This window comes from Morus notabilis, unplaced genomic scaffold, assembly GCF_000414095.1.
Source record: "Morus notabilis unplaced genomic scaffold, ASM41409v2 Scaffold70, whole genome shotgun sequence".
NCBI lineage: Eukaryota > Viridiplantae > Streptophyta > Magnoliopsida > Rosales > Moraceae > Morus > Morus notabilis.
In genome coordinates, this window is record NW_010365594.1 from 264,947 (window position 1) to 289,749 (window position 24,803).

Genomic DNA, 24,803 nt, shown 5'->3' on the forward strand with positions numbered 1-24,803 from the left:
ACGCTCTTCAAGTGCTCTAAGCTCTCCCACGACCTCGCCCCAAACCCTAACCCCTGCGCTCATTCTTCTTCAGCCGATCAACCACAAGAACTTGTTTCGCGTAACAATCCGATTCGCCACGCCAATTTGCCCGAGAAGTTCCGAGTCAGGCTCGAAATCTGCTCTCCCGACTCCTTCTCCGCCGCTCCGGTCGCTCTACGGGGTTTCGCCTATCCCGGCGCCGAGGAATGCTTAAGGAGATTGACTGATTGCTTGTCCAATGTGAGTGGATTGTTAGGGTTTCTGTTTGTTGGAGAGATTCGAAGAGAAAGAAAATCAAAGAAAATGGAATTCTAGTTTTTTTTCTTCTTTTTGAATTTTGAATTTTGGGGTTTTTTTAACTCAAAAGTCGTAAATTATAGACTTTGAAATGAAAAAAAGGAGAATTTCTTACTGTTTGGTAGAGAGTCTCAAAGGAAAGAAAAGTGAAAATTAGATCTTTTTTAATTTCTATTATTATTATTATTATTTTCAGATTATGCCGTTGCATTACACGCAAAATCACAGCGGCGGAAAGGCCTGTGTGTACTATGTGAGGGATTACAGTACAGTATTGAAGTGTTTGAAGGGTAACAAGAACTTTGATGTTGAGGAGATACCTTGGGGAACACTCAATGTTGTTGAGAGGCTTTCGCATTCGTTTGTCTCCGACAGGTGGATGCCTTGCCGGCCGGAACACTTGTCTGACGACGAGGTCGACAAGTTGATTGGGAAGCTGCCGAAGTCGCTGTTGGAAGTGCTCTTGCCTTTCCAATTTGACGGCATCAAATTTGGGTTGCGGAGGGGGGGCCGGTGTCTCATTGCGGATGAAATGGGGCTTGGAAAAACACTGCAGGTAGTTCTGTTGTGTAGTTTGTTCAACAATAATGTTTACCGAGCCAAATTTATGTTTCAATGTTTTTTTTGTTATGATATAGTTATAGACTTGTAGTGACATGGTAATGTTTTTTCATCTCAGGCTATTGCAATTGCATGTTGTTTCATGAATGAAGGATCTGTACTTGTCGTTTGCCCTGCGATTTTGCGCTTTTCATGGGCAGAAGAATTGGAGCGCTGGGTTCCATTTCTTTTGCCTTCTGATATCCATCTAGGTAATGCTTTCTGTTTCTCACTATATATTTAATTTGTTTTGCTTCTTTTACTTGTATCTCTTCTATTTTCCGTAAATGTAGTGCTCAATTAACGTGTAGACCAATTTTCTTTATTTGGTGGATGTAATTTTTTTTTTATTCTTAAAAAATAAACCCTCTTTTTCAGTATCTTTATGCGGATGATATTTTTGTGATGTCAAAAGAAATTATAGTGTTCTCTTTATTTAAGAATTGTCCACTTTGGCTCCAGTCTTTGGTCATCAAAATAATCCTGCCCATTTGAAAAGATGTCCAAAAGTTGTGGTTATTTCTTTTACAATGCTTCACCGTTTGAGGAAGAGCATGCTTGATCGAGATTGGGCTCTTTTAATAGTTGACGAGTCTCACCATGTACGATGTACCAAGAAACAAGAGCCAGGAGAGGTACATTATGTTTCTTATTTCTTAGTGAATAAATAGCTTATAGTCCATGCCATGGTATTTCATTTCTTCCTCGTGTTTAGGATGGATTGGTGATGATCTTTTTGTAATTTGGAATTTCAGATAAGATTTTGATTCCATCAATAGTAAACTTTGGCATCTCATTTTCTGTTTCCTTGCCGACTATATTTTGACCATGTTTATCCATATTGTTGTTGCAATGGGAAATAATTTCTCATATACCCAAATCCATACATTTCTTGCAAGTGTTCTTCATTTTTGCACCAATGCATAATACTATCTCGAATGCCATATCTAGTTTTTGTCAATAATCATTAAGCTTTGGCTCAGTGGCAAATCTCTTGGACTTAGTGCATGAGGAAGCATTAGGCCTAAGGTTCGATTTCCATTGGGTGCTATCAGTTCCTTGGGGCCATGCTCATGGACAAAAGACCTGAGATTTACCTGATCCATGTGGAGGGAGGTCTTTGCATGGATCCCATGGATTAGTTGGGCAAAGTCTTGGACATCACGGTCATAAAAAGAAAATAGCAATTTAAAAATGCCAACATTATAGTGATTAAATGAAAAGATAAATACTAGAATTTTTTTGAAAAAAGTTCTCGACGTTAATGATTTGTTTGAGGAAGCAATCTTGTCTGCTTCACTGTGGGCTTTAACTCACAAAGAATTTAAGAGCCATCCTTTTTCTTTGATTGTTTCCAAAATTCCAATTGGTTGGATTTGGTGGGGTCTTAGTCTAGTTTGTTGTAATCCTGATTAGGAGTCTCCTCTTTTTTGTTGGTTATTTGTTTGCTCTCTTTTTCTTTCACTTGCAGTGGACCTCTTGTCCACCTTTTTCCTCCTTTTTGTACTTCTTATTGTTATTTTTAATAAAGTTCGTTTCTTATAAAAAAAAAAGATAAATACATCTATAAATAGCATTCAAATGCTAAAATTTAGCATCTTGGTGCCAGATGTGCCACTAAATTAGCTTATGCCAAATTTTGCATCAAGAATAGCACTACATTTGAGAGTGTTTTTCCTCTCAAATGTTAAAATTTGGTATTGGCACACCAATTTAGCACTGCATTAGAGATGCTCTAATGTTGGGAAATGTATTTATTCAGGATTGTATCTCTTTGGTTTATTTTATTTGCTATATTTCAAGTATTATGATTTGTTTATCCTTGTAAGGTGTTGTAACTTTAACTTTATCATGTGTATTATCAGACGAAAACAGTTCTTGACATGGCAACAAAGGTCAAGCACGTAGTTCTACTATCAGGGACACCTTCTTTGTCAAGGTTGTAGTATGGACTCTTTTTTTTTTTTTTTTTTTTTTTTAAGAAATGATTTCTTCCCCCCTTAACTTTGTTATGTTTTATTTTAGACTTTTGGTCTGGTAACTAGTGGTTAATCATGCATTTTAATAGCTTATTTCGCATGTTTTCCTAGGTGACCATAGACCATTCGACATTTTCCATCAGATAAATATGATATGGCAAGTGTTCGTCTCACCCTTATATCTTTTTTGATCGACTTGATTTTCTCTAGGCTTATTGCTATTACATATTGTCACGTATAGGCCCGGTTTACTTGGAAAGAACAAGTATGATTTTGCAAAAACATATTGCGATGCCAAATATGTCAAGGGTGTGGACGGAAACGTTTTCCAGGTAATATTTGGAGAAAGATCACTATTTGTATATTACTAAGGAATCGTTGTACTTAAGTTGCAATATCGTTTTCCATTCAAATAAGAAGGCTTTCTGCTGTTTCATGCTTGTTGGCGATGAAAGACCTCAGCTATGTTGTTGATTTTGTTGGATACTAGATATCCTATTTCATGGTTCAGTCTACTATTTTAGTATTTCAAATGTCATATGCAGTTTCTATGGAAATATATTAATGCAGTTTTGTATGTTCTCTCATCAGAACATGTTAATACCTTTTATTGGCATGAATTGTGTTCCTCAGTGATCGTTTGATTGTTGCCTTTAAATGTTCCAAGGGTCTTTCAGGATTTCTCAAAAGGGACTCGTTTGGAGGAGTTGAATGTGCTACTTAAGCAGACTGTTATGGTAGGCTCTTGCTCGTGATATGCTTACAAGAAATTGAATTTTATGTGATGTTTCGTTATCATAACTTGGATTTAAAAATATTCATTTCCACGTGTTGCAGTTGTATGTGGTCATTAAACTTTACATCTGATGACACACAATGGGTATTACTTGAAAAAGGAGATGTGGCAGTGGCGGTTAAAGACTTCCCATTTAATAGCATTTTTTGACCAATGTTGCATGACATGCACTGAATAAAACATGTTGTGACTGTAATTTGATCTTTGTTTATTAAAAAAATATACGTAAAGATTTCTGTGTTTTAATTATGCAGCATTGGTAATTTACAGGTCTAGCTAGCAGCTCTTCCTGGTCTATTCTAATTACCGGAATATTTATTAGAATTTAGAACTTTCGTTACTTTTGATATTCTGTATCGTTCTTGGAAGTTCGCATGTTTACTGTTTCAATAACTTACACCAGAATATCTATGCTGAATGGAAAGATCAGTCTTTCCTTTGTAATGCCATTCCAAGTTATGTTGCAATTGGTCTGATTCGTTGAAGTTTCACTGTATATTCTAGATCAGACGTCTCAAAGAGCATGTCATGCTTCAGTTACCACCCAAACGTAGGCAACTTTTAAGAGTTTTATTGAAGAGATCTGACATAATTGCTGCAAAGGCTGCGGTTGCGCAGAAGGCTGATGATGAAAAAACTGCCTCTGAAGATGTTTCTTCAAATGATTTGGATGAATCTGATGGTAAGTAATGGATATTTTGCATCTGTATATGTGCATTATGAAAAGCTCTTTCTTGTTGTTATATCTCTCATGTCATGCCACTTTTATATTAACTTCTGAAGTCAAGAATACCTATAATTTAGTTTCTTTATACAGCAAGGCGTATAGAATGAGAGAGGTTCTGCGTTCTTAGCACATTGGTCAGTACATTGAAATAGTAAAGTCGTAAGATTGTTTATTTATTTATTTAATAAGTGGTAAGATTGTATTTTTAGTTTGCTGATGTAATAAAGCTTCATGAAGTGTATTCAGTATGAGTGAATTAATATATTTTTCCTCAGTTTTTGTCCATTTCTTAAATGTTCGAATATTTATGTGGAGCCTTTATATAAAGAATACTTCTTGCAAAAAGCTTCCACTTTTATTAAGAGGGATATGGCTTCATTGCTTCCACTTTTATTAAGAGCGATATGGCTTTATTGAGTCTATTTGAAGTATGAGCGTTGTGTAGTGATGTTTGTGGATATAATAAGCTTTCAAAATTTTGGTATCTTAAACTCAAGTAAAAAAATATGTAATGATTATAATTCATATTGACAAAAAATCTCTCTGCCACTCACTCTCTCTCTTCACTAAACTGATATCAAATATTAGGTTCACAGTGATACGAGTTTTATTTAGCCTTGACTTTTTTATAAGTTGGAACTGGATTAGGATAAGCCTATTTTTAAACATTTTTGAAGCGAGAGAAGTATCCAATTGGTATATTGAATGGCCTGCTTGGCGATTAGTTAAAAAGTACTCGATCTTTAAATATTGTTGGATTTAATGGGGGAAATATTTTTACCATAATGTATGTGCCTCTGTCTCTTTTTCTAATTGAATAAAAATCACAATGTAATGTAATTCATAAACATTTATTTGCTTGCAGATGGTGGGGGTTGGCATATGTCAGAGCAGCTTTCTGACCAAGAACTTGGCATCGCAAAGCTTTCTGCGTTTCGCGAATGGCTCTCCATTCATCCGCTCATTGCGGAGTCAGATGGTGCAACAAACCTGGACTCAAATTCAAATTCTCACAAAATGATCATTTTTGCACATCATCACAAAGTACTAAATGGAGTGCAGGTGAAAAATCCCGAGTGGGGCTTCCTTACTCTTTTACAATAGCCTTTACCTCTGTTTCGGTTATTGCATTATCCTTCTTATATGGAAGCTATCTCTAACTATGTTTTCACGTATACTCTACCTTATACTAGTGGCGTATGTAATGTTGCTTGCGAGTTGAAACTTGCTGCACCGTCACGTAGTTCCTTGCATGTACCCTTCTCTGTGTGATATCTGTGAAGAGGAGAGCTTGAATACTTTTAGCATTTTAAATTTAAATTATGTAGTTCTGAGTACTACCTTGTTGAGGGTTTTTAATACCGAGACAGCCAAGAATCTGTTGACTATTATTCTTCACTGTATGAAGATTGTTTTTTCCTTAACTTTTGTTTGATTATAGGTGTTACTTTTATTCCTTTTGTATGATTCGTTGAACTGTATGGTCAGGAATTCATTTGCGAGAAAGGGATCGGTTTTGTCCGTATTGATGGGACCACACTTGCTAGAGATAGGCAGTCAGCTGTGTTGTCTTTCCAATCATCAACTGAGGCTCGTATCTCATATTCCTAATCGAACTTTATTTTATTTATTTATTTATTGTTGCCAGATATATTATTCGTATTCTGCTCTGAGGGTAGTGAGTTCAAGTGTTTATTTCTTTCTTAAGTTTAAACCATTCAAAAGGATTGGATATTTTATGGCACAGATACTACAAGTAAACTTTTCTCTTTATTTTATTTAGTTAACCATTATCTTTCTTAGGTTTATTGCAGTAATTGGATTTTGTTAATCGAAATTTGATACATTGGTTGCCGTAGTATGTGGTATAAACCTACTGATGAAAATTAGCAAATGCACCTTAGAAATTTTGCGATACAATTGAGCTCCTTTTTTAGGCTTTCAGCAAATAATAATAATAATAATATTAATATTAATAAGAATAATAATTATTATTATTGAAAAAAACTAAAATCTCATGCCTGCAGTCAACTGTGCTCTTATAGGAGTCAATCTTTGTTGCAACAGTATACAGAAGAACGATTATGTTAGACATTTTTCTTTCTCTAGTTGACAGAGTTGCACTTATGAGTTTTTTTTTTTAATTTTTGTCATCAGTTTGTATTTTGGTGCTATTGTCTAGCAATCCTTTTCTTTCTTGAAGGACAGTTTCCTTCAGATCCTCTGTAAAGTTTATTTTTTAATCTTTTTGTGAAGAATTTTTTATTCCTACAGAAACAATTTTAACCAAAAGATGCAATAGTTTCCATATTTCAAGATTTAAAAGTACCTCTTTCTCCTTTGGTCTTATCAAAGTGCTGCCATTTTGATTCAATCCTTCTACCCAGGTTTTGCGGCTTCACTATTTGGTTTATACTAATGCTGGAGATGTCTTTTTTGATCAGGTGAAAATTGCAATAATTGGTATTACTGCTGGCGGGGTTGGATTGGATTTCTCATCAGCACAACATGTTGTGTTCTTGGAGCTTCCTCAATCCCCGTCATTGATGCTTCAGGTCCTAAATCCTAATAATGAATTTTCTTAAAAGCCTTTAAAAAACGAAATACTCATTGGAAGAGAAAAAGAAACTTTATTATCGAAGAGACTTGTTTATATCTTTTTTCTCGCTGTTGGATTTGTCATTATTATTTTCTGTGGTAGAAATATGATTAGAGCTACAATATTTAAGGGTTCCTTAAAGTTCAGTTCATAATATTTTATTGGCTTTTTGCATGGGACCCCCCTCAACTTTTCAAGATTGGCGGATCGGTACCTAAACCTTTTTTTTTGCAATCGGGTCCTTAACGTTAGAAATCTTTTCCAATTGAGATCTAATTGAAAATGGCTTTAATTTTCAGACAAAATAGCCCACGTGTGCCTCACATGATCCACTAATGAGGGTAATGAGCGTCTTTTTCACTTTCATAAATTATTATGTTAACTTAAAATTATATTCAACTCGAGATCTGGAAAACGCAGAAATTTCTAGGTTCCTTCCACAACCTTCACGGCCTTCTACTGGGTTCCTTCCACCATCTTCTACAAATTTATGGGTTCCTTCCATGACCTCCACGACCTCCACATCTCTGCCAACTTCAAACCATCTATAATCTCTTATACAAATGAACAATCTGGTTGCTATTTGTTAATTTGCTCAACCCAGAAACCCAAAAATCAGCACCAAACGACCTCCACAAATCAACACCAATTTCCCTAACCCAGAAACCCAAAAACGGATTCCATCGTTTTCAAAAAAGAAAAAATAAAAAAAAATATTTTGGATTCCATCAATTTCTTCAAAGGATATGGCAAATTAAACTCCAATCATCTTTGAAGATCAAAGCTACTTTGAAGCTCTCCCTTGAAGTCGCCATGGCCAAGACCTTGAAGCTCTTGTCGTCGCTCAGATCGGTGAACTTCGACAACACCCGCTTCTCCCCGACGGCGGCGCTTCGGGTTTTTGTGGTGCAATGTTGGGGTTGACCAACAATGCTTTCGTTTACTTTCGATTAATGTTCACTGAGAAATGGAACAATAATTGCATATTCATTTCTCCTAAAACTCTACCACGACTAGTGATTGCGATGATGAGTTCGTGTACGACATTGTATTCCTCAGGGCCGTCGACGTCGTATTAAGATGTCTGTTCCTATAAGCTTATAGGAATTTTGATGAACCAGAAAACTTAGGATTATAGATTTATCCATTTGAATGTGTTTTTTTTTTTTTTTTTTTTTTTTTGGAAAATTTGCAGCGATTGCGGTTATATCTCCGCTTTATGTTGTTAAAGGAGGGATTTTTTATGGTGAGAAGAAAAAAATTGGATCGATTTTTGGGATTTTGAATCCCCAAGAGTTAGTTTTTTCAACCTGAAAAAGGTTTGGGAAAGAATGTTGTTGTCGATTTACTAGATTGGCAGGTAATTATGATCTTCATTTGATTTTAGATTTCCATGGTTTTTTTTCCCTTTTTTTCCTCATCCGATTGAGATTCCCATAGTTGTCAGGCAACAAAGCTTTTTTTTTTTTAACATATAATAATTTATGAAAGTGAAAAAGACGCTCATTACCCTCATTAGTGGATCAAGTGAAGCACACGTGGGCTACTTTTCTAAAAAACTAACGCCGTTTTTAATTGGATCTCAATTGTAAAAGATTTCTAATGTTAAGGACCCGATTGCAAAAAAAAAAAAAAAAATTAGGGACCGATCTGCCAATCTCAAAAAGTTGAGGGGGTCATGTGGCAAAAAGCCTATTTTATTTCTTATGAGTGGTTTGAGTTAGAAACCAATCATGTTTAAACAGCTTCAAAACTTTAGAGCTCAATAGGTGATTGGCTTGCAAGTTTTATGATTTATTTCAGTTCTGATAGAAATAAAATGACTGTGAATTTATAATTGTCGAGTTTAACAGTATGGCCGTCTAATTAAGAGTGAGTTATCAAGTAATTATTTATTAGAAATCATGCAGTACAAAAAGGAAAAGCAGAGGATATGGTAGTCCTTTAAACAAAAGAATAAAAATGCAAAATTGTTAGAATATAAAACTATTGTTGGATTACCTCTTAACAGCTTAAGCTTTTGGGATAGATTGGTAAACTAACATGGTATCAGAGCGGGAGGTCATGAGTTTAAACCCTCGTATTCGCACTCTTTATTCCCATTTAAATTGTTTTTACGTGTTGAGCCTTTAATTTGTTTCGGGCTTTTTCTTGTGTTGGGCTTGATATTTAGCCGCACATTTGCACATTTCCGGCCTGCACGTGAAGGGGGAGTGTTAGAATATAAAATTATTGTTGGCCTACATACTAACAGCTTAAGCTTTTGGGATGGATTGGTAAACTAAGAAAAACTTAAAAAAAACTAGAAAATTGCAGAAACTTTCCCTTCTTTGATGTTTGTGGTTTTTTGATGCATACGCTTCTTCTGAACTCTTTCAAAAGGCTGAGGATAGAGCTCACAGGCGAGGGCAAAAGAATGCAGTCAACATTTATATCTTTTGTGCAAAGGTACTTGTTTCCTTCGTTGTGGAGGATTTGCAGATGTTTTTCTTTGATACACAGCGTGATGTTTATTAACACTTTGCAGGATACTCCCGATGAGTCGCATTGGCGAAGTTTGAATAGTAGCTTGCGCCGTGTTTCATCTACAACTGATGGAAAGTATGATGCAATACAAAATATACAGGTTTTGTTCCTCCTTTTCTTCCCTCTTTATTCAATCCTGTTTACTACTGAAATGCTCCTGTGAGAACCAAAGTTTTTGGCAAGTTGGCTGTATGTTTATATCATCTGAAAGTTAATGAAATTCTTGTTAAAGCTTGCTTATTCCTCACTGCACGCAGTACTTTACCATGATCCATCAGTATGTTTCTATTTTGTTTTCTTAGTGGAGAAAGATATCTTTTTTTTCATCAGCTGTAGTAATTCTTAGCTTTTCTAGTTATCGTGAAATATGAGAGAATGAATATGAATTCTCATTGATTGAATGAATAATTTTACAGAGTATTAGAAGACTATATAAGAATACACGCCTAGACTAAAAAGTAAATAATCTCTGCCTATTAATCCCATGATTCCAGGGATATCAAGAAAAATATTCTACACACTAATTTAGTCATAGTAATCAGGAAACTAATTACAATTTACAGCTGTATTTCCCACACTATCCCTCAAGCTGGAGAATAGGTGTCTTCCATTCCCAACTTGGAAATAATCTCATGAAAGGTTGTACTATTGAGTCCCTTAGTTAAGACATCTGCCAGTTGATTCCCCGAAGATACGTATGGTGTGCAGATCAGACCACTTTCCAATTTTTCCTTGATGAAGTGTCAGTCTATCTCAATGTGTTTTGTTCTTTCGTGCTAAACAGGATTATGAGCTATGTTAATTGATGATTTGTTGTCACAGTAGAGCTTCAATTTGGCACTAGACTTTGCCACCACATTTTGATTTTTGCTCCTCCACGTCACCAAATTACCACCAAGAAACGTACAGTAGCCAGAGGTAGACCTCCTATCTGTATGAGATCCTGCATAATCTGCATCCGTATAGGCTTCTAGAGTAAGTCCAGCATTTCTTCTGAATAAGATTCCTTTGCCTGTGCTGCCTTTTAAGTTGTGAAGTACTCTATACGCTGCATGTAAATGTGCTTCCCTTGGATCATGCATGATTTGACTGATAACACTTACTGAATAAGCAATGTCAGGTCGGGTATGAGCAAGATAGATGATTTTTCCCACTAATCGCTGGTACATCTCTTTATCTACAACCGGGTCTTCTCTAGCTTCTCCAAGCTTGTGATTTGGCTCGATAGGATTGGTTGTTGGTTTACAAGCAAGCTTCCCTATTTTCTTCAATAAATCTGTTACATATTTCTGTTGTGAAATAAAGATCTCCTGCCTTGAGTATGCAACCTCAATTTCAAGAAAATATTTTAGCCTCCCAAGCTCTTTTATCTCAAACTCCTTAGATACTGTTTCAAAGCTTCCTTCTCCTTCTCATCATTTCCGGTAACTATTATGTCATCAACATACACCAAAAGTGTCGTCACTCCCTCTAAATTAGAATGTTTGATGAAAAGTATGTGATCTCCTTGGCTTTGTCTGTAACTTGTGTCTTTCATTACCTTAGCAAATCTCCCAAAGCAGGCTCTAGGAGATTGCTTAAGTCCATATAAGGCCTTTCTCAATCTACAGACCTTATTAGCAATCCCTTTTCCTTCGAACCCTGGTGGAATCTTCATATAAATTTCTTCTTCTAAGTCTCATTGCAAGAATGCCTTCTTCACATCATACTGTTGAGGTTGCCAATTAAAATGAGCCGGTAATGACAGTAATACCTGTACTCTATTCATTTTTGCAACCGGAGCAAATGTCTCCTGATAATCAACTCCGTAAGTCTGAGTTAGCCCTTAGCAACTAATCTTGCCTTGTACCTCTCGAGAGAACCATCAACCTTATACTTTAAAGTGAACACCCATTTAAAGCCAACCAAATTCTTCCCTTTTGGTTGATCAACAATCTCCCATGTCTTGTTTTTCTCCAATGCATTCATTTCCTCTCTCATAGCATTCCGCCATTCACTTTTAGATAACGCCTCAAATAAGGTGTTTGGAATTGACACAGTATTGAGACTCACAAGAAAATTTATATGTGATGGTGAAAAACTCGTAAGAGACACATAGTGGGATAATGGATATAAGGGTCGGTTTCTACATTCTCTAGTACCTTTCCTTACAGCAATAGGCAAATCAAAATCATTTGTATGTGTTTCAGTGGGCAGTGTATGTAAAGGAGAATCAGGACTTACCATGTCTTCATTAGCAGGACTCGGATTTTTGGACATGTGTCAGATCTGAAACAGTCTTCTTCCTTGAGTGTGGAAATCTAAAAGTGTCATAAATGGGCACAGACTTTGGATTTTGTTCTTGGTCTAAAAGAGGCACGGATTGGACAGATTCTTAGACCGGCACGGATTGGACAGGCACATATTGCACAGACACGGATTGGACAGCTTTTTTAGAGGTGAGTGGGAGGTCAAGTTCAGGAAAACCAAAGTCTTTATCTTCCATTGATGATGTCTCCCCCTGAAGATAAAACTTGGAGAAATAAGGTTTGGTCTCATCAAAAGTGACATTTGCGGTTATGTAAAGCTTCTTTGAGAGAGGATTGTAGCACTTATACCCCTTTTGGGTGGAAGAATAACTGATGAAGACACACTTAATGGCTCGAGGATCCAGTTTTCCTCTATTCTGACTATGCACATGAACAAAGGAAGTACACCCAAATATTTTAGGTATGAGACCATTGGAAGTTCATATGTGTGGATAAAATTGTACAAGTACCTCTATGGGAGTTTTAAAATTCAATACTCTTGAAGGTAATCTATTAATCATGTATTTAGCAGTAAGAACGGCCTCTCCCCATGCGTTTTAGGAACATTACCATGAAATAACAATGCTCGGGTAGAATTGAGTAAATGGCCATTTTTCCTTTCAACAACCCCGTTTTGTTGGGGTGTGCTTACATAGGATGACTCATGAATGATTCCTTCCTTTTGAAAGTAGGGAGATAAAACTTGATTGAAATAATCTCGTGCATTGTCTGCACGAAAATTTTTTATTTTTACTCCAAATTGGTTTTGAATCATAGAATGGAAATTGGGAATGACACTACTCACATCTGATTTGTGCTTGAGTAAGAATATCCATGTGACTCGAGTACAATCATCTATTAGAGAGACAAAGCAACGTGACCCTGAAATGTTTGGGATTGTAGAAGGTCCCCATATATCATTGTGAATTAAATCAAATGGATGAGAACTTCTTTTATTACTAATAGGAAAAGATACACGAGTATGTTTTGCAAATTCACAAACATCACAATGAAAGTTCGTAATATCTAATCCTTTAAACAAAGCAAGGACCATAATTTTCAAGACTATAAAAGATGGATGACCAAGACGAAAATAATGAAGCCAAATGGCATCTTTATTCGAGGAACTGAGTAGAGACAGACAATTCATTTATGACTCCTTTTGAAGCACTTGGTGTTTCAAGGTAGTAAAGTCCGTTCTCCTTAGCAAGTCCAACTTTCCTCCCCGAATCCTGTTCCTAAAAAACACAATAAGAAGGGTAGAAATTTACATGACATTTTAGATCCTTTGTAATTTTCTAAATTGAAACAAGATTGGCAGATAATTTCGGGACATGAAGTACATCTTTAAGGACAAAGGAAGGTGTCACGTGAATATCTCCTAGACCTGCTGTTGTGGCAAGAGAACCATTTGCTGCAGCAATTTCCCTACTACTTGGACATGGCTTATAAGTACTAAAATACTGTGATGAATACGTCGTGATCGGTGGCCCCTGAATCAATTATCCAAGAATTCTCAAAACACTTCTTTGAGGCATGTAATCCAAAAGAGAATAGAGACTTACCTGAGAGTGCTAATGAGCATGCACCGGAAGGTTTTTCAAAAGACCCTTTAGGCCTTTAAGCCTTTCGATTTCCTCTCCACTGAGTCCCCGCTCCTTTTTTTCTGGAAGATTGGCCTGCTCTGTCAAATGTGCTTGTCTGTATGATTTATGTTGCTCTCCTCGGTGACCCCATTCCTTGCTTGAAGTAGGTGGCTTACCATTTAATTTCCAGCAACGTTCTTTGGTATGCCTTAGTTTCTTGCAGTAAGTGCACCACAGATTGTCTCGGTTGTCCCGATTATCTTTCCCTAAAAATTTGGTCTGATATGATATTCCATTCTCTGAAAATCTGGTCAGCTCTGCTCTTGGTTGTGCTCTCCCATTTTTTGGTGCTTTAACTTGTTCAGTTTTGATTGTCAGTGTTGATCCTTCTGCAACTTGGGGCTCTAGCATAATACCCATTTGACTTTCTTCTAACAGAATAAGTGAAATCACTTCCTCCAAAGAAGGCATCTCCTCTTTCCCAAGAATCTGCACTCTAACCTAATCAAATTCCTAATTGAGTCTAGCAAGGAAGTCATAAACCCGGTCCTTCTCAATGAAATTCTTCAAAGTTGCAGCATCCTCAACACACTTCATTTCAATAACCCGATAGTGATCAAGTTCTTGCCATAAATTTTTTAGGGAATTGGCATACTCGGTCACAGTTTTTTCTCCCTGTTTGATTGCACTAGCTCTGACCTTGATCTTAAACTTGGACTGCATCACGAGCTTTTGAGTAGGTTCGTTGAATGGAGTCCCAAATTGCTTTGGCAGTGGTCAAGAACATATAGGTATCGCTGATTTCAGGATTCATTGAATCCCACAGCCATGACATGATCATGGAGTCTTCTTCATCCCAAGCATCAAATTTTGGATCTCCCTTCTTCGGTCTCGTTTTAAGAAGATGACTGAGTTTTCCTTTGCCTTTCAAATAGGTTCGAACAAATTGGGACCATTTTAAATAATTTTTTCCATTTAGCCTATATAAGTGGGCCGAATATTCTACAAATCACCATTAGTATGGTGGGAATTATCCTCTTCAGATTGGAGAGTGTTGGTGGCTTTGGTCTCAGACATGGTTCTCACTTTTTATAGAGAGATTAAACGGGAGTAACAAAAAACAGGCAATGAAGGCCAGAAAGACAGGAAACAATAATGGCGATGAAGACCGGAAAGATAGAAAAAATAGCGACGGCAATGAAATGCCAAAGAAACAAATGAAACCCAGGATAAACAGCATAGGGCTTTGATACCATATCGTGAAATATGAGAGAATGAATATGAGTTCTCATTGATTGAATGAATAAATTTACAGAGTATTAGAAGACTATATAAGAATACGCGCCTAGACTAAAAAGGAAATGATCTATGCCTATTGAAGTTTGGAATAATCGGAATTTTCTCTTATTAATTGAATAAACGGAAGGGATATTTATACACAAGAAAAGTAAGATCTTATCCTAAGAGAACTCTTAGATACTAGGAACTACTTTACACATTTATAGGGATTAGTTTACAACAGAACCTCAGCCGTTATATCCACGATTCTAGGAGCCTATCACTCATCTAGATTCGGCTAGTTTGAATTTCAACATTAATCCCATGATTCCAGGGATCCCAAGAAAAATATTCCACACTAATTTAGTCATAGTAATCGGGAAACTAATTACAAAAAAGCTAATTACAATTTACAACTGTATTTTCCCACACTAGTAAATGTTAATTTTTGGTAATAAACAGTCTTATTCCATAAGAGTATAATCTTGAATGCAAAGTTCTATCGCTGGTAGTTTATTTCGCTTTGTCTTTCTTTAAACCTTAGAAAATGTGTGCGGGCACGCATTCATACGTGCATGTATGCATATTTAGAAATAGTGTTACAGTTAGAACAAATTTGAAATAGTGTTACGGATTCACATTTGTTCTATAAGAGTTGGTATATATCCATGGAGGCAGGTTGAAGGTGTTTCTTTTCTGGAGACATCTTGTAAATTGGGTAGCCTTCAAGATAAGAATAAGATTTTGGAAATTGTGGAGACCGGTGAGCCTTCTGCTCAACCACTGGAATTTCAAGAATCTAGCTTACTGAAGGACACAGAACCTTCCGAAGTGAATGATGAGTTTGTGGATGAAGTGACACCAAGATATGAAAAAAAGACTAATGTTGAAGGAAGTTCAGCCAAAACAGACAATTATCTTATCAAGGTAAAGTTGACATTTATGATCAATTTCCTGTTCTATGGAAGATACTTTAATTTTTACTCTTAGAGCCTTTCCTTTTATATCATAAATTTGCGAACTTGATTGAATTCAAGTTTTTGTTTTCTGTGTGGGTGCTTCCATGCTCGCATGTGTGTGAAACAGGCCATGGTTACGTGTGGTGTTGACGCTGACAAGGGTTCAGTTTTAGAGGCAAAGTTGGAAGAAAACCTTTCTGAAAGGAAAACCAGCAAAGCTGGCAAAGAATCTTTGTCGAAATTGGATGAGGTTTGTGAACACAACACTCAACAGAAAAGTAATGTTTAACTGATTATTGACTCCAAAAAGATTATTATTATTATTATTATTATTTTTAGATTAAGTACAGATGGTGGAATTTGGTCCAATTTATTTAATGCAGGGAAATATATTTTCCCCCCAAATGGAAGGAGATGAAACAACAGAAGCTTTTGAATGTTGCTCTAACCCTGTAGATTCATTGCGATTTGAGGTAATGCAATTCCTTCGTTCCTTGCTCTAACCTGGTAGATTATGTGTTTTGGTTGTTGTATGTTAGATACCAAAAGCCCCACATGGATAATTATAAGATAATCGGTGGGTTTATAAGCCCTTGGGTCCCCTCCCTTTGCGAGCCGGTTTTGCTTGGGTTAGTTCTATTTCTATCTAATGGGTTCCTAACATATGCCCCACGTCCTACCATATCCAAAAGAATAAATGTAAATTGAAGGATACAAACAGATGATTAAATTAAAGTCTTAAAAGATCGTATTATTGCATGGATAATATTACCTAACGTCTGATTATCTCAATTTCAAGGTTAGTACGTGACCAAAGTTCTGGGTTCTAGCTTCTGTTAAATTATGAAGCATTTTCTTTTGCGTTAGGTCGTTATTATGGAGCATTTATAATCTGGTCCTGGATCTATACTACCTTGTGGCTTCTGCTGTTTATTTTTATGGTGTTCCTAGCATTGGTTGCCCGAGGTCTTATCAATTCCTGTCGTTCTATTTTTTTAGGTGAGCCAATATACTGGTAGGATTCACTTGTATTCTTGCATTTCGGGGACAGATACGAGACCAAGACCATTATTTGAGAATTTTAGAGCCGAGGAACTTGAGCTTCTAAATTCTCGTGTTGCTGACAATGAAAAGAAAACAAATTCAAACTACGTTAAGGACAACCCGGTTTATAGGAATTCTGTTTTGGTATTCATCAAGGAGTGGAATAATTTGAGACCTGTCGAGCAAAAGAAGTTACTTGGAAAACCATTACAGCTTCCTTTAACAGTAGAGCTGTGCTACTTGAATGAAGGTGTTAACCACAAAAATGGGGTATGTATTCTGTAACTTGAAATACTGAATTCTTACTCTTTTACCTAGCACCCAACAAAAAAAAAAAATTCAGATTCTTTCTGGATTTTCCTTTGCTGTTTAACCGTTGTTTCTTGTTTGTTTCTCCTCTTTTAAGTAATGTTCCTGTCATTATTATTGCTGTTATTTTTTGTTTCCCATAAATCTAGTACATGTTGTAAATGTGCATACCGCAGTATCTGTGTGTGAATATATTAGCGCTCAATAACAGGGACTGCTTAAGGTCGGAAGCAAGCGCCGCCACACACCTTTGTGTGAGATTAGCCAACCTCTACCATCAGATGCTGTATGGAAAAAGGTTCATCTGCGAACTGGTTATGGGAAAAAGGAGAAGGAATACACTCAAGGTTGGACCTTGACTGATGAACCTCTCTGTAAACTCTGTCAAGCACCATGCAAGTAAGTCCTTTTTTTTTTTTTTTTTTTTTTGCAGCTATAACTATTTATGTAAGGCTCGAGTATTTTTACCTTCAGGAGTAGCAATGCAAAGGCGCCTGAATATTTTGAGGATCTTTTCTGTAATCTTGGATGCTATGAAGAATATCGAATAAGAACTAGTGATAGATCCCTCCGTCAGGTTAGATGTGTTGCTTTTGTGCTCGTCTCCATTGCCCTTTGTATTTGTGCATCTTGTATATCAAATAAAATTCTAAATGCTTTTACGATATTTCTTTCCATCGTTGTTTGTTGTTACATTATACAATTACAAAACACTGAAGTATTTGTAATTTTCAGGAACTTTTTCAACTAGAAAATGGTATTTGCACAAATTGTCAATTAGACTGTCATAAACTCGTGGATCTCATAAGACCTCTATCTTTGGGTTTGCGAAGAGAGTATATTGAGAAAGTTGCACCCAGAATAGCAAGCCAGAAGAAGTTGTAAGTAGATAAAAAATTAGCTTAATTTTTTTTTCTTTTTCTTTTCTCTACTTGCCACACGGGGGTTAGGATATGAATTGACAGTTACATTATTATTATTTTCTTTTTTTTTTTTGGCGTTTTTCTGGTTTTGATGGGTATTTGATAAGCTCCAATTCGAGTAACACAGAAAGATGGCAAATTGAAGAGAATTTGTATTACTAATCCGAGAATTAACAATGGCGGCAAGAAAAGTAAAGAATGGTATGGGGATTTTCGAGAGATCCCGTACTCTCCTAACAACTTCTTTTAAGAATGACAATATTCCAATGCCCTCTACTAACCACCCTCTATCTTATTTATACTCCTACCTTAATTCCCTATACAGACTCCAAGCAACTAACCTCCCGTCCCGTAACTAACTTGCTGACTCAGCTTCTTGCCCCTGGCGTATCTGGCGTACATCCAGCAGCTGCCTTGCTGACTCAACTTCCTGCTCCGCCCCTTCACCAGATCCCCCCTTGCGCCTCCTTCGCGCACAAGTGAACCACATCAGAGGCTTATCATTACCCCCGCCCCAAAAACGCACCTTGTCCTCAAGGTGAAAATCAGGGAACTGGCCATTCACAACATCATAAGATTCCCATGAAGCCTCATGCTCTGGCAAATTTTCCCAGCGAATCAGCACCTCCAATTCCATTCGCCCACCATGAAGCCGTTGGCGCACCCCCAGCAAAGCGGCTGGAATCACCTGCAATTCCAAATCACCAGTCAACTGAGGAGGTAACTGGGACACTGCCTGGTCCTGGCCGACTGCCCGACGAAGTTGGGAAACATGGAACACCGGGTGGATGGCAGCGCCCACAAGCAACGCAAGGCGATAAGCCACGGACCCAACTCGCCCTACAACCTCATAGGGACCATAAAAACGAGGACTTAACTTCTCATTGCGGCGACGAGCTAGTGTAACTTGGCGATACAGCCGCAGCTTAAGGTACACTAAATCTCCAACAGCAAACTGGACATCGCGGCGTCTACTGTCCGCCACCGCTTTCATTTTCTGTTGAGCGCGCAAGAGGTGAAACTTAAGGAGATCCAACATCGCATCCCGGTCCATCAATTGTCGTTCGACGGACTCCACGGGTGACGCTCCCACCCCGTAGTGCAACAGGAAGGGGAGCTCTCCCATAAACCACATGAAAAGGGGTCATCCGCGTGGAAGTGTGAAAGGAAGTGTTATACCAATACTCCGCCCACGCCAACCATTTGTGCCATTGCCCCGGCTTGTTGGAAGTGAAACACAGTAAGTACGTCTCCACGCACTTGTTCACAACCTCGGTCTGCCCATCGGACTGTGGGTGGTATGATGTACTGCGGGAGAGGGTGGTGCCCATTTGCCGGTGCAGCTCTATCCAAAAATGGCTGAGGAAAATTCGATCCCAGTCGGACACAATTGTGCGAGGTGCGCCATGAAGACGGACCACTTCCTGAATGAACTGTAGAGCCACCTTCTCAGCCGAGAAAGGATGTTGTAAGGCAATAAAGTGGGCATATTTACTGAGCCGGTCAACGACGACCAAAATAGTGTCAAACCCGTCCGAACGAGGCAATCCCTCAATGAAATCCATGGATATATCCTCCTATACCAGATCCGGCACCGGTAATGGCTGTAGGAGTCCACTAGGAGCCAGCGTAGAAGCCTTACAACGTTGACACAACACACATGCTGCCACATAGGAGACCACATCCTTCTTCATGCCTAACCAATACCAATCGGCGGCTATCCGACGATAAGTTTTCAATTCGCCGGAGTGCCCTCCTATTACACCACTGTGATAAGAACATAAGAGCTGTTGGACCACCGGGGCCTTCGAAGCTACCACCATTCAGCCTCGAAAGAACAAACGCCCCTGCCGGATTGAGTACCCCGGATGAGATGTAGCATCCTGCTGTAGATCCGACCAAACTTTGGCCAACCGGGTATCCTGTAAAACCTACTGGTGTATAGCCTCTGAGCTAATCACAGAAGTAGCCGCCAGCACACTTAAAGAAGGGTCGGCCTGGCATCGAGAAAGAGCATCTGCAGCCCGGTTTTCTACCCCTGGTTGGTATTGGATCTCGAAGTCATATCCCAACAATTTAAGCAACCATTTCTGGTGCTCCACGCTCACCATCCGCTGCTCCAGCAAATATTTAAGGCTGCGTTGATCGGTCCGAATAACAAAATGGCGCCCTAGTAGGTAGGGCCGCCAATTCTGGACGGCTAATACGATGGCCATGAGCTCTCGCTCGTATACCGATTTTCTATGGGCTTGAGCAGACAACCTGGCTGAAAAACGCTATTGGCCTTTGTTCTTGCATCAGTACCCTTACTCCAAACCCCGAAGCATCCGACTCGAGCACAAACGGCTTGGTAAAATCCGGCAAAGCCAACACCGGCACCCGCGTCATAGTCAGCTTGAGCCGGTCAAAAGCCTGCGCTGCCTCGGCATCCCATCGGAATCCGTCCTTCCGAAGCAAAGTAATTAGAGGCCTCGCAATCTGGCTATACCCAGCCACAAATTTCCGGTAGTAACCGGTCAGTCCTAAGAAGCCCCGTAAATCTCGCAAATTGGCAGGTGATGGCCATTGCAACATAGCTGAAATCTTAGCCGGATCCGCTGAAATACCTTGGTCAGACACAATGTGTCCCAAATATTCTATGGAACGTTGACCAAAGCTGCATTTCTTCGCATTGGCATATAGTTGGTGCCGCCGTAATTCCTCCAACACTTGTGCGAGATGACACTTGTGTTCCTGTTCCGATCGGCTGTAAATGAGTATATCATCGAAGAATACCAACACAAACTTGCAAAGGAAAGCCCGTAAGACCTCATTCATGAGTGATTGAAAAGTCGCCGGAGCATTTGTCAAGCCGAAAGGCATTACGAGGAACTCGTAATGGCCTTCATGAGTGCAGAACACTGTCTTCGGAACATCCTCCGGACGCACTCGTATCTGGTGGTACCCGACTTGAGGTCAATTTTGGAAAAAATTACCGCCCTATGAAGCTCGTCAAGGAGTTCCTCTATTACGGGAATCGAAAAACGGTCAGGTGCCGTTTCCTTATTCAAGGCTCAGTAGTCCACACAAAACCGCCAACTACCATCCTTCTTCTTGACTAATAGCACAGGATTGGAATAAGGGCTCACACTAGTCCGTATAATGCCAGCCACCATCATTTCTCCCACCAGCCGCTCAATCTCAGTTTTCTGAATGTGCGGATAGCGGTACGGCCGTACATTGATTGGTGAAGTTCCCTCCTTGAGGATAATGGCGTGATCCTTTTCCCTTGTCGGAGGCAACTCTGCAGGAAACTCAAACACCGAAGCATATTTATCCAGCACTGACTTCACCCTAGTCTGTAATTCCTCTCCCCTGCCACTCGTGTCTACCACTAAATTTCCTAGCGTCACCCAAATTCCTTGACCCTCATGCCTAAGAGCTCGCATCAAGGCTTTAAGGGTCACCAGTGATTTGTTCAATCCAGGGTCTCCGCGTAACGTCACATGTCTATCTCTGACATTGAACTTCATAAGTAACGTTTTCCAATTAACTGAAACTACCCCAAGAGTTTCCAACCACTGGATTCCCAGTATCAAATCCGAACTACCCAACTCCAAGGGTAAGAAATCTTCCACCACCTCCACATCTTGCAAGGTCACCATCACCCCTTTACAAATTCCCTCACCCTTCACCGACACACCAATACCCATCACTACCCCATACCCACTAGTTTTATCCACAGTTAACCCCAATTTCTTAACTAGTTCATAAGAAATAAAGTTGTGGGTAACCCCACTATCAATTAGGACAATTACCTCACACCCACGGACGTGTCCTCTGAGCTTCATCGTTCTCGGAGCAGTGAGTCCCACCATCGAATTGAGTGACAGTTCCACCGTCTCTTCTCCCCCAAGCTTCTCATTTTTCTCCTCGTCACTCTCCTCTGTTCCAATCTCCTGTTCTTCTTCCTCTTCTTCCCTGACGATCAGGACCTGCAATTCCCAGTTGGGGCAACGGTGCCCATAGGTATACTTCCCATCACACCGGTAGCATAGGCCATTTTCTCTCTTTGCCTGCAGCTCCGCATCCATCAACCGCCGGAAAGTCGCCACGCCACCACCAGTTCCGGTCTTCTTCTCCGTCGTGGCGAAGTTCCTCCCTACTGATTCTCCCGTGTTCCCTGCTCCCGTTCTAGAATGGCTTGGACCACCCCTCTGCCCAGTGAAAGCTGTATAAATATTTCCCCCTTTGCTCTACGTCAAATTTTGTGGGTCTTGTGGGCCTGAGGTTCTTGGCCCGCGTACCATCTTATTACGATCCTCCACCCGCTGGGCTACCTCCATGATTCGACCCAATCCTTCCGGCCTCATCAATATGATTTCCGCCCGAATCTCAGGCTTCAATCCCTTAACGAAAGTGCTCTCCAAGACCTGCTCCGAAAGCTCCGTCAATGGCGCTGCCAGCGCCTCGAACTCTCGCCGGTACTCCTTCACCGTCGTTTCCTGGCGGAACGACAAGAATTTCTCGCACAGACTCCCCTCTTGCGTAGGGCGGAACCACTCCAGAATCATCAGCTTCAACACCGTTCAATTCCGAATCGGCCTGCGACCGTCCTCCCATTGAAACCACGCCAGGGCTTCTCCTTCGAGACTTACCACCGCCGCGTCCAATTTCTCCCCTTCCGTCTTTCGATTCATGGTGAAAAACCTCTCAACACGGAAGATCCATCCATCGGGGTTGTCTCCATCGAAAACTGGCATTTCTACCCGTCACGTTCGAAATTTCGCACGGCCTCCTCCTTCCCGTTGCCGATCTTCTCTTGGCGCCGGTGGTTCCACCGCTGCGCCTTCCGCGGCCCACGGCAGCTCCTGATAGGCCGATTCCCTCAGTCTCACCCGATCATCCAACCTTTCAAGCAGCATCTCCATTCCCTGCTCAAGTCTAGGTATTTTCTTCAAATCCTCACGAATTCCTTCCATTTCTTTCTGGAATTCTTCTCGAGGAACTTCCGTCTTCTCTTTCTCCCGTTCATCGGCACGTCTCGTCATTCCCAGACGTCACTGCTCTGATACCAAATGATAAGCTCCAATTCGAGTAACACAGAAAGATGGCAAATTGAAGAGAATTTGTATTACTAATCCGAGAATTAACAATGGCGGCAAGAAAAGTAAAGAATGGTATGGGGATTTTCGAGAGATCCCGTGCTCTCCTAACAACTTCTTTTAAGAATGACAATATTCCAGTGCCCTCTACTAACCACCCTCTATCTTATTTATACTCCTACGTTAATTCCCTATACAGACTCCAAGCAACTGACCTCCCGTCCCTTAACTAACTTGCTGACTCAGCTTCCTGCCCTTGGCGTATCTGGCGTACATCCAGCAGCTGCCTTGCTGACTCAACTTCCTGCTCCACCCCTTGCGCCTCCTTCGCGCATAAGTGAACCGCACCAGAGGCTTATCAATATTCTGCTTTATTCTTGTTTTATATATGTTACAATTTACTATGATAAGGAGATTCTCGACTTAGAAACTTTAACATTCATTAACTGCATAAAGTTGCATTTTGTGGACCCTGGGGACAGAAACGGATTTTTGGGAGCTAGATGTGTTAGGCAAATCCTCTCCTTACAGTGCTTTGGTCATAATTTAGCATCTTTACCTTTCAATTCGGAATAATCTCCTGAAATCCAGTTTATGACATGCAGACTCGACAAGCTTGTTAAGGACCCAATAGAGGGCAACGCATGGCATGCAGACCATATTGTTCCCGTGTACAAAGGTGGAGGTAGGATACAATCTCAACATATTGTGAAATTGTATTCGTCTACTTAAATGATCTCCAGGCCATTAGATTGTCAAACAATGCATTCTGTTAAACCCTACTAGTACTAGTCAATGCTCGATTACTATCTTACTGAAGCCTTTTTTTTTTTAGCGACAAAACGAGCATTTTATTTTGTTCTCTTATTTATTTGGTATTTCCGTTAATAAAATCTTTATTTTATCTGAAATTGGTGTAGGTGAATGCATGCTTGAGAACATGAGAACACTTTGCGTAGCCTGTCATTATGATGTTACGAAGGCTCAATGTGCCGAACGGCGCTTGGCAAGGGCCAAGGCTAAGAAACAGCTCAAAGCTGCCATTGACGGCCTTAGAAACGTTCAACACAATGAACAAACTGACATTAATGTAAAGGTATGTTCTCAGTCTCAGAGCACAGATCTCTTTCTACTTTGTAAAGTCCAGGACTAACTTTTCTACGTTAACGAATGTAATAAGATCTATTATCTACAATCTTTTCTGTCCACAAGTCTTTAGTATGAAACCCTTGTTGTAAGACGCAACACAAAGCACAATTACCCGCCAAAAATCACAATCTTCTAACACTATTATTAACAAAAGTTTCAGGATCGAGGGAATTTGGAGCCGCAAGAGAATGCATTAGACAATGAACTTTTAGTTAAGGTTCCCGGGAGTGCCTACTCTTCAGGAAATAATACAGATGTTGGAAATGAAAAGTCTACGGATAATGAAGAAATTCCTGTATCTACAGACAGCATTTAATTTCTCAGCACCAAGAAAGGAAAAGGAGCGCATGGTAGTTGCATAGCGGCTTTGGCAAAAGATCCCTCCTGTTGAGGTTTTTTGTCACGGACATTCCCAGTTAAACATGTATAAAATTTTGCTACTTCTAGCAGTAATTTAAAGCTGATTCTGGGATGCCTATAAGGAATGAAGCACAAAGTACATCAGCATCGTCTTCGGGATTGATTCATGCCTCTTTGAGAGGTTTGCATTGGAAGACACGCTGCCTGGAATTATGTTGAGATTTCCTGGCTTTTTTTTTATCCCCGCAACTCATTCCATACGAACTGTAATTTCTTCT

The 24,803-nt window shown here is 39.4% G+C and overlaps 1 protein-coding gene across 1 annotated transcript in view; it reads left to right on the forward strand.

Annotated features, from left to right (window-relative positions):
* Positions 1-24,803, forward strand: part of LOC21398352 (DNA annealing helicase and endonuclease ZRANB3) — a 25,142-nt gene extending 339 nt beyond the window's left edge. The window contains exons 2-25 of the mRNA XM_024172399.1: positions 1-261; positions 515-874; positions 998-1,130; positions 1,381-1,553; positions 2,784-2,857; positions 3,019-3,060; positions 3,139-3,229; positions 3,575-3,634; positions 4,198-4,375; positions 5,286-5,482; positions 5,909-6,014; positions 6,848-6,975; positions 9,402-9,467; positions 9,547-9,645; positions 15,376-15,624; positions 15,784-15,906; positions 16,040-16,129; positions 16,656-16,970; positions 17,221-17,408; positions 17,484-17,586; positions 17,745-17,890; positions 23,622-23,701; positions 23,937-24,112; positions 24,326-24,803. The exon at positions 1-261 is cut by the window's left edge and continues 9 nt beyond it. Of these exons, the coding sequence (XP_024028167.1) occupies positions 1-261; positions 515-874; positions 998-1,130; positions 1,381-1,553; positions 2,784-2,857; positions 3,019-3,060; positions 3,139-3,229; positions 3,575-3,634; positions 4,198-4,375; positions 5,286-5,482; positions 5,909-6,014; positions 6,848-6,975; positions 9,402-9,467; positions 9,547-9,645; positions 15,376-15,624; positions 15,784-15,906; positions 16,040-16,129; positions 16,656-16,970; positions 17,221-17,408; positions 17,484-17,586; positions 17,745-17,890; positions 23,622-23,701; positions 23,937-24,112; positions 24,326-24,481 (3,594 nt within the window). The 3' untranslated portion in view covers positions 24,482-24,803. The remainder of the gene's footprint in view (positions 262-514; positions 875-997; positions 1,131-1,380; positions 1,554-2,783; positions 2,858-3,018; positions 3,061-3,138; positions 3,230-3,574; positions 3,635-4,197; positions 4,376-5,285; positions 5,483-5,908; positions 6,015-6,847; positions 6,976-9,401; positions 9,468-9,546; positions 9,646-15,375; positions 15,625-15,783; positions 15,907-16,039; positions 16,130-16,655; positions 16,971-17,220; positions 17,409-17,483; positions 17,587-17,744; positions 17,891-23,621; positions 23,702-23,936; positions 24,113-24,325) is intronic.